This window comes from Panulirus ornatus, chromosome 14, assembly GCF_036320965.1.
Source record: "Panulirus ornatus isolate Po-2019 chromosome 14, ASM3632096v1, whole genome shotgun sequence".
NCBI classification, from domain to species: Eukaryota; Metazoa; Arthropoda; class Malacostraca; order Decapoda; family Palinuridae; genus Panulirus; species Panulirus ornatus.
Genome location: NC_092237.1, coordinates 46864682 through 46875277, shown reverse-complemented (window position 1 = coordinate 46875277; position 10596 = coordinate 46864682). Strand labels below are relative to the sequence as shown.

At 39.9% G+C, this 10596-nt stretch overlaps 1 protein-coding gene across 13 annotated transcripts in view; it reads left to right on the top strand.

The window, feature by feature from the left end:
- The first annotated feature begins 6148 nt into the window (after positions 1 to 6148).
- LOC139753374 (uncharacterized) overlaps positions 6149 to 10596 on the top strand; it is a 113100-nt gene continuing 108652 nt past the window's right edge. For 2 of the 13 annotated variants that reach the window (XM_071669799.1, XM_071669798.1), the window contains exon 1: positions 6153 to 6376. Coding sequence is in view for 5 of the 13 variants with exons in the window: in XM_071669789.1 (XP_071525890.1) it covers positions 7288 to 7529 (242 nt within the window). In the remaining 8 variants the exon portion in view is untranslated. Of the gene's footprint in view, positions 6377 to 6849; positions 7530 to 7945; positions 8265 to 8303; positions 8457 to 8591; positions 8918 to 10596 lie in introns of those variants that run through there. The other 11 variants (XM_071669791.1, XM_071669796.1, XM_071669800.1 and 8 more) reach the window with 11 other exon arrangements.

Here is a 10596-nt window from a genome sequence, read left to right as displayed (position 1 = left end):
TGCTTTGGTTTGATAATTCCTCCCAAAAGCAAAGTTATGATATTAGAATTTGCATATCTTTGATTACCTCTTCAAATGTTTCTGAAGTAAAGCTATTAGATTTTTCTCATGATATTTGTCAATCCTCATATTCATATCTTTTTCTTTCATATCAATAATATTTAGCAACTCATCCCACTAGCTTCCAAATGTTCTCCTGTCATAAACATGGGGCAAATGTTTTTTAAAATGAAAACCAACAAAGTAGTGAATAACCTGTTTGTCCTGTTTCAATAAAGAAAAAAAAAATTATTTCAAAGATAAGGAAATTGGCATGAAGAGATTTTCCTCAAATACAAATAACAGAAGTACCAACCTTATCATGGCGACTGGAGTAGCACTGCTCATTTTACATTTCATTGAACCTTGGGGAAGCATTACATTTTTTCACTGACTGTACACTGTAGTTTAGTCCATTATGTTTGTAATTAAATTTTTATGGATGTCTGCCATATAACGGTAAACACTGCTGACCATAATGCATAAGTCTGAATCCTGATTTTGGCATTTGGTCTATAGTCAACCCAGCTATCAGTCTCCCCTAGGGGTTAATCAATACAATAGGTACCTGGAAGAGAATCTGAGGGAAGAATGCATGGAATGGCGTATGCTCAGGAAGCTTGTAAGGACAGGAATGAACGGAGACTCTGCCGTGCCTACTCCCATGATGAAGGTTCTGAAGGGAACAGGTGTCAAGAGATTTAGATAGATAGAGAGGTACCTAGGAGCTGTGGTTTCAGTGTATTACACATGACAGCTAGAGACTGAATGTGAGCAGATGAGGCCTTTTCTCCATCCTTATTTTCACTAAAGTGGGAAACAGTAAACAAAAAAGATATACATACTTACTGCCTTCATCCATTCCCATCACCACTCCGCCACACATGAAACAGCACCCCCTTCCCCCCGCGCGCACGAAAGTTAGTGCTAGGAAAAGACAACAAAGGCCACGTTTGTTCACACTCAGTCTCTAGCTGTCATGTGCAATGCATCAAAACCACAGCTTTCTCTCCACATCCAGGCCCAACAAAACTTTCTATGGTATACCCCAGATGCTTCACATACCCTGGTTCAATCCACTGACAGCAAATTGATCCTGGTATACCACATCGTTACAATTCAATCTTATTCCTTTCACGCCTTTTACCCTCCTGTATGTTCAGGCCGTGATCCCTCAAAATCATTTTCACTCCATCCTTCCACCTCTAATTTGGTCTCCCACTTCTCATTCCCTCCACCTCTCACACATATATCCTCTTTGTCAATCTTTCCTCACTCAGTCTCTCCATTTGGCCAAACCATTTCAATATACCCTCTTCTGCTCTCTCAAACACACTTTTTATTACCACGCATCTCTCTTACCCTTTCACTACTTACTTGATCAAACCACCTCACACCACATATTGTCCTCAAACATCTCATTTCCAACACATCCACCCTTCTCCGAACAACCCTGTCTATAGCCCATGCCTCACAACCATATAACATTGTTGGAACCACTATTCCTTCAAACATACCCATTTTTGCTTTTTGAGATAACGTTCTCGCCTTCCACACATTTTTCAGTGCTCCCAGAACTTTTGTCCCTCCCCTCCCTGTGACTCGCTTCCACTTCCATGGTTCCATCCACTGCTAAATCCACTCCCAAATATCTAAAACACTTCGCTTCCTCCAGTTTTTCTCCATTCAAACTTACCTCCCAGTTGACTTGTCCCTCAACCCTACTGTACCTACTGACCTTGCTCTTATTCACATTTACTCTGGCTATGGGAATGGATAAAGGCAGCAAGTATGAATTATATATTTATTTTGCTTTGTCGCTGTCTCCCGCGTTAGCGAGGTAGCGCAAGGAAACAGAGGAAAGAATGGCCCAACCCGCCCACATACACATGTATATACATACATACATACATGTCCACCCATGCACAATATACATACCTATACATCTCAATGTACACATATATATACACACAGACATATACATATATACACATGTACATAATTCATACTGTCTGCCTTTATTTGTTCCCATCGCTACCTTGCAACACATGGAATAACAACCCCCTCCCCCCTCATGTGTGCGAGGTAGCGCTAGGAAAAACGCCAAAGGCCCCATTCGTTCACACTCAGTCTCTAGCTGTCATGTAATAATGCACTGAAACCACAGCTCCCTTTCCACATCCAGGCCCCACACACTTTGCATGGTTTACCCCAGACGCTTCACATGCCCTGGTTCAATCCATTGACAGCACGTCGACCCCGGTATACCACATCGTTCCAATTCACTCTATTCCTTGCACGCCTTTCACCCTCCTGCATGTTCAGGCCCCGATCACTCAAAATCTTTTTCACTCCATCTTTCCACCTCCAATTTGGTCTCCCACTTCTCCTCGTTCCCTCCACCTCTGACACATATATCCTCTTGGTCAATCTTTCCCCACTCATTCTCTCTATGTGACCAAACCATTTCAAAACACCCTCTTCTGCTCTCAACCACACTCTTTTTATTTCCACACATCTCTCTCACCCTTACATTACTTACTCGATCAAACTACCTCACACCACATATTGTCCTCAAACATCTCATTTCCAGCACATCCACCCTCCTGCGCACAACTCTATCCATAGCCCACGCCTCGCAACCATACAACATTGTTGGAACCACTATTCCTTCAAACATACCCATTTTTGCTTTCCGAGATAATGTTCTCGACTTCCAAACATTCTTCGAGGCTCCCAGAATTTTCGCCCCCTCCCCCACCCTACGATTCACTTCCGCTTCCATGGTTCCATCCGCTGCCAGATCCACTCCCAGATATCTAAAACACTTCACTTCCTCCAGCTTTTCTCCATTCAAACTTACCTCCCAATTAACTTGACCCTCAACCCTACTGTACCTAATAACCTTGCTCTTATTCACATTTACTGTTAACTTTCTTCTTTCACACACTTTACCAAACTCAGTCAGCAGCTTCTGCAGTTTCTTACATGAATCAGCCACCAGCGCTGTATCATCAGCGAACAACAACTGACTCGCTTCCCAAGCTTTCTCATCCACAACAGACTGCATACTTGCCCCTCTTTCCAAAACTCTTGCATTCACCTCCCTAACAACCCCATCCATAAACAAATTAACCATGGAGAACCAATCACTTTCCTCTCTTCCTACACGTACACATGCCTTACATCCTCGATAAAAACTTTTCACTGCTTCCAACAACTTGCCTCCCACACCATATATTCGTAATACCTTCCACAGAGCATCTCTATCAACTCTATCATATGCCTTCTCCAGATCCATAAATGCTACATACAAATCCATTTGTTTTTCTAAGTATTTCTCGCATACATTCTTCAAAGCAAACACCTGATCCACACATCCTCTACCACTTCTGAAACCACACTGCTCTTCCCCAATCTGATGCTCTGAATTATATATATATATATATATATATATATATATATATATATATATATATATATATATATATATATATATATATACTTCCCACGTATTCCCTGCGTGTCGTAAAAGGCGACTAAAAGGGGAGGGAGCGGGGGGCTGGAAATCCTCCCCTCTCGTTTTTTTTTTTTTTTTTGATTTTCCAAAAGAAGGAACAGAGAATTGGGCCAGGTGAGGGTATTCCCTCAAAGGCCCAGTCCTCTGTTCTTAATGCTACCTCGCTAATGCGGGAAATGGCGAACAGTTTGAAAGAAAAAAGATATCATCCGTGGGGATAGGGGAGAAAGAATACTTCCCATGTATTCCGTGTCAGAAGGCGACTTAAAGGGGAGGGAGCGGGGGGCTGGAAATCCTCCCCTCCCGGTTTTTTAATTTTCCAAAAGGAACAGAGAAGGTGGCCAAGTGAGGATATTCCCTCAAAAGCTCAGTCCTTTGTTCTTAATGCAACCTTGCTTACGTGGAAAATGGCGAATCGTATGAAAAAAAATATATTTGACCGTGGTCAACCTTTTCTCACTCCTCTCCATATATCCAAACCATTTCAGCACACCCTCTTCAGCTATCTCCACGACACACTTCCATTCTCATACTTCTCTTATCCTTTTGTAACTTAAACCATCTCACATCACATACTGCCATGAAACATTCCGTTTCCAACACATCCACCTTTCTTCACACATCCCCATATTTAGCCCATGCCTTCCATCCATACAAGATCACTGTAGAACCTTTTCAGCCACGAGGCGAAAAACCAGAGTTTGGTAGACAAGGGCGATTTTTTTGCGTTCTTGTCTCACAAAAACTTAGAAACATATCAATCTCTTTGCAGTGTGGGGAAAGGTGTATATATTGCAGATTAGTTCCTCACAACGTCGGGGCAAAGTATAAGCAGCCTCTGAACACTAGAGGTAGAGGTGAATTAAATGACAAATGCACTTGAAAACTGTAATCCTGGCACAACATGAATATTTTCACCGTCATATTTGAAGCTCCATCGGCAGCACATCTAATTAAATGATCTGCAGTGATCTAATGGGTAGCTCGCTAAGGTACTCATTAATGATAGCCATAATTTCTGGCCTGTTGACCTTATAGATTCCTGATTAGTTCCTTTCATATCTGTCAGTTAATCTCTGAGTCAAAATATCGTACAATCATTGTTAATGACTTCATCGTACTGACATCAATTGTCTCGTCATTTATCACAGAAACCTTATTTTAGCGAAGCTTTTCCACCATCTCGTCTGTCACACTTACCCAAGGTTTTCATTGCTGTCCTCCATCCGGTCCTCTTCAATCTAAATCACCTGTGTGATGGCCAAATCAGGGAACAGCACCTTTTATCAGGTCGACCAAGTAATTGGCAATAGTGAACTACAAGTCATGTTCGGCAATGAAGCAGCTAATCGGGTAGTTATCATCGTCACACATACACCGACCAAAGACTACAATGCTAGTCTTCATACACTGACGATGACTATACATTTTACCGAAACCTAACTGTGGCACAGGGGTCCCGGGTTCGATCCTGGCTATTGGAAGTTTGTATGTTCTATGAAGGTGCGCGTGCCTATGCACTTGGTTCATATTCATATACCTCCGCGTTGTACAGTTCGGTTCGGTAAAATGCTATCTGCTGGCTATGTGCGCCTGTTGGGAAATGACCGGTGTAGACCCCGTTGCTCACCAACGTGAGACGAAGGGTATTCGAGTACATAGTATTCGAATAGTTATTACCTATTTGCCAGGCCCATAGCCTAACGGTAGATTCCCGCCTCTTGCACAGGGGTCCCAGGTTCGATCTTGGCTTTTTGAGTTTGTATGTTCTATGAAGGTGCGCGTGCCTATGCACTTTGTTCATATATATATATATATATATATATATATATATATATATATATATATATATATATATATATATATATTATCCCTGGGGATAGGGGAGAAAGAATACTTCCCACGTATTCCCTGCGTGTCGTAGAAGGCGACTAAAAGGGGAGGGAGCGGGTGGCTGGAAATCCTCCCCTTTCTTGTTCTTTTTTTTTTAATTTTCCAAAAGAAGGAACAGAGAAGGGGGTCAGGTGAGGATATTCCCTCTAAGGCCCAGTTCTCTGTTCTTAACGCTACCTCGCTAACGCGGGAAATGGCAAATAGTATGAAAAAAAATATATATATATATGTATAATATATATATATATATATATATATATATATATATATATATATATATATATATATATATATATATATATATATGTGTGTGTGTGTGTGTGTGTGTGTGTGTGTGATAAAGCTGGGAACATTACAGAATTAGGGTAAATGTAACTAACTTATATGCACATATTGCCTAGAAGAATTAACTTTGTTATTTAAAGATGATTAAATCATACATTTTCTACAGAAAACTGAACTTCAGAAATTTGAAGGAGAAACTTAATTGTACCGAGTTACCTCAGGAAATCCAATGGTTTTTTTTTTTTTTTTTGTACTGGTTTGTGCGTCATGTATAGGTTTGATATTTCGGCAGAGTCCAGTGTTACTTGCCCAGTTTGTTATCCAAAAAAAGGGTCGTTTACATTCATGCAGATGTTAACAGAGTAGCTACTTGTTCACACACACACACACACAAAAAAACGCGCTGTGGTACACATCGGTTCGCCTTAATTTGCTCATATAACTATTTATCAAGAACCGATATTATTAATTTGCTAGATATGATCTAGCAATGGAATAAAACAGTTTCTCAATATATTTCATACACATTTTTTTTTTCTTAACGACAAAAGTGACGTGACATCGGATAGTGCCTCCTTCTTGACACGATAGGACGGTTGTGTTCCGCATGGAGCCTTGAGAGAAAATTCTACAGTACAGGTAAGAATAATCTTGCTTTATGCCATGTCTTGTCATGAGGTTGTCCCTGTGTGCAAAGAGTTTGATCAATTGATCTGAGAAGGCATTAGTAAGCTGTACCATGTTGGACTTCGAGATATTAGTCAATAATGACGTCAGTTAATAAGCATTTCATGTCTGTGGATTGTATATGTAGCGATTTTAAGTTCCAGCCTAAGAAACTTGATATACTTTAAGGGGATCGTAGCAGGTTTGAACTAAATCAGCTGTAACAAATCCAGTCTCATGATTTTCGTCCATATCATTGTCTCATAATTGCCACGCCCCTTAAAGGAAACTTTTTGTTTCGGTTTCATTATGTGTACTGTATTGGTACTAACATTTGCCTTTTATTTGTTGTTGTTGTTAGCCATGACTTGATGAAATCAAGCACTCATATTTCACCAGTTTTACGCAATGAACCCATGTCAAAATCAAGCTTACCTTGTTAAAAGACGACATAGGCTATTCCTTGCCACGTCACGTAATTTAAGAGGGGCAGTGGTGTTGCATAGCTGTAGTTTCATTTATTTTTATCACGTAACGATGTAGTTCAGTATTCATGTAAATAAGCTTCACTGCAAAGTATTTTCTTTTCTCAAGTATTGCGTGGATTGATGTGTAGATCTGTCATTTCTAACCCGTTAGAAACTCGCAACTTCTTGGCATTGAAGATGCCAAGCTTCACTGAAGAAATAATTTACAAATAACGAAACCACTATGTATCTCAGTGAAAATATGGTCAACTGAAATATCTAGTAGTCGTGTACTAGAATTATTATAACGTTAAAGAATCCTTCAGTTTGGAAATACCACACTGAAAGTAATGAAAGTCACACCTTTCAATTAAGTCTAGATCTCGTTTGTCCTTTCCTTTTCCCTTCTCTGCCCCCATGCCCTTCCGTGGTCTTCTCACTATCTTTGACACTTTCTTCTTATATTTTTTTCTTTTGTATGTTCATGAGAGAGTATATTACGCAATAACTATTGTTGGATCCATCCATCCGGTGAACTTATGTTATCTACTCCACGCGTACTACGTCGCCCGCATAATGGCACTCCAACTAGGAGCATACCGTTTCCCTTGCTCACGCTTCCCTTTAAACATCAGTACTCGACACAGTAATATATATGGGTATGAAAAATCTTGTATTAAGGCGAGGATGCTTGTGTAGTACATATGTAGCTCATAATTGTTTGATTTGTTAACTAAGTTACGCAGAAACACTTCCTTTGATGTGTTTGCTTTTTGATATATGGTTAAGAACGAAAACTTATTTACTACTCTTTTTATCATAGATGAGAAGGTACGGGCTAATTCTGATGATGTATCATATATTCATATAACTACATATTTTTTGGCATTCCTCTTTGATAAGCTTTATAATGTTTGCTCATGATACATTTACAGAGTGACTATCTGGTATAGCTTGGCCCAATTATCTAAACACTAGGTTAGTTGTTCCAGCATGGCCACTGTGGTGTGTTATTAAGGTAGATAGTAGAGCAGTGTGGTGACGTCCGGCGATTACAATCCCTCTCCCTCATCATTGTATAAATTCATAACCCAGCCGATATTTAATACATAAAAGATTGAAGAGGAACTAATTTCACCATATTCTTAGGTGGTGGAGTTGGCTGACAGGCGTGTTGCACCACACACCCTCGCACAAACTCGCAGACCTGCCCTCATTGTTGCATCAAAGTAGTAATGATTTGATACGACTTGAGACGAATTTCTTTTGTCAGTGTCTATTTGTACTCATGAGGATGGGAGAGTGGTATATACCTCTGGATTTGGCTTTGATGCTTTGACTAGCGACGTGTCTAGCTAGTTTGCCATGCTTCAGGTCCGTCAACCTGTGAACAAGTATGTCCTCGTGTTAAGTCCACTATCCCCAGTTTATCAACGCTGAACACATGGACATAATCCACACCAGGAGATATGTTGTAAATTCTGTTACATATATACCTATGGATCCATTTCAAGAAAGTTGGGTTTGAAATGCCCAAACAGGTGGCAAATTTCCGAATGGACTGTCTCCTGTTACGCATACCAACAGTAAGACCTCGTAAATGTTTTTTAACTGTTAGAATGTCACCTCTCCAGTCTCCATATTGATTCCAGTGGCTGAAAAATAGTTGACAGTAGCAGCAACGTCATGATCTCTATTGTAAAATATATCTGTTACAGTTATCAGACTATCATTTTTTTAAGTTCATATACGTTTTAGGACATTCTTGTGAAAAATGACTAAAACGATGTAATTTTATCTATCATTTTCCTATGAGTATACGAATCCACACTGCCATTCAACATGCCCATATGCACTGCCCTCCCACACGCATAAAATTTAAGAGAGAAGACAGGATACATTGTGGCAGTGTGGGTTAGGTCTCCACAAGGGAGAGACACCTCAAAGAGACTCTCCTTGAGGTGAGGTTGTCTATGAACGACTTTTCCGCTTGACAAAAGTTTTTTTTTGAGCGTGCATCTCACAGCCAGCTATACTTACTGGAAATGTAAGTTACTTTCACTTTTTCGTGTCTATCTCTGGAAAAAAGCCACCTCCACCGCCCCGGTGATATGGTAAAACGAGTACAAATCCATACAATCTTTTTGCACTATGAAACTCAACCTTGCGTATGTAGTTGTGTAATCTTATGACGTTTGTAAGGGCAATCTCTTTCGAAATGTATGGAGTGGAAGAAGGGTCGAGAAACACTTGTAACATTTTTTTTTTTTTTAATGATTACTGGTATATGGACTATAAGAGAGCTGATGAAGGGTAGGGAAGAGGGGTAGCAATAGAGAGCCTGGATGTTGGCAGGCCCTTGTAACTGCTGAAGTTAAGAGGGACATTCCTGAGTCCATCATAGATGACTAGAGAGAGAGAGAGAGAGAGAGAGAGAGAGAGAGAGAGAGAGAAAGAGAGAGAGAGAGGGGGGTTGGGGGAAATCTTTAAAAATCAAAGTGACCTCCATGGTGATAAGTAGAATGTATGGCCAAAGTAATGAGGTCAGGCCTAGCATCATTTTTTTTTTTATCAGGGACTATGTTATGGCCCTGTTGGTGTAAGGACATTATCTTCTTGTTTCTGCATTCCCCGTCTCTCTTTCTCTCTACCTAATTAAGATGATACACCATTGGCTCAATGAAACCTGAACTATAAATCTCCCTTTGTAGGACAATCAGTTTGATTGGGTAAACACTCTGTTGTAAGGGATGCTTGTGATGAATTTGATGATGTGTCTATTACACTGCCTCATATTTTCTGTGCTATATCAGGTGGTGGAATGGTGAGAAAGTTTGGCTGACATAAAAAAAGGGGTTTGATTATGGTTTACTAGTTATTTTTGATTTAGGATACCTCCTTTTGCTAATTAAGTTGGTAAAAGATTACATATTCAACTGTAATGTGAGCTAAGCCACCTCCTCTTGCCTATTAAGTTAGTACAAGGTCACCACTGAAGATTTGAGTTTCTTCCTAAAGGTATGAAAAAATTTAGCTCACGAAGGGTCCACTTGTATTTACCTTAAATATTACAGCTGTCTTAGCCAATTTGTTTGTGAGGTTAGAGTGAAAGATATTGCAATAACCTTCTCTTGCCAATTAAGTTGGTACAAGGTTACATATTCCACTGTAGTGAGAGCTGAGGTACCTCCTGGTGCCTATTAAGTTGGTACAAGGTCACCAAGTCAACTGTAGTGGGTTTCTGTTTGTTGGTGGTAGGAAAAATGGTAAACTTTTTCTGCCAAAGAAGATTTAAGTGTTTCCTTTAGAAAGGCATGGAAGAATTTAGCTCTCAAATGGGCCACATTTATGTACTTTGAGTTTTATAGCTGTTGTAGCCATTTTGTCTTCGAGGTCAGAGCCAAAAATATTGCAGTAACCAGACATCCAGATCTTATTGATGGATTTCTAACGAGTGTAAGTTATTCGTTATACAGTGCTGGTTGTCATGGGAATCATCATTACCTATGTAAGGTATGAAAACAAAAAAATAATGAAATTGTTATTGGCATACCTTAAGAATCTTTCAAAGGCAAGATATCTTGATCCCAGAGTCATCATGAGGAAATCTGAAGAGAGAAAAAAAAAAGGTATGTCATGTGGTACTTGCAAGCAGTAAGTCCCTTAACCCCAGCTGATATACTGATGATATGCTAGTAAACGTGTGGTGATGGGTAACCACAACAA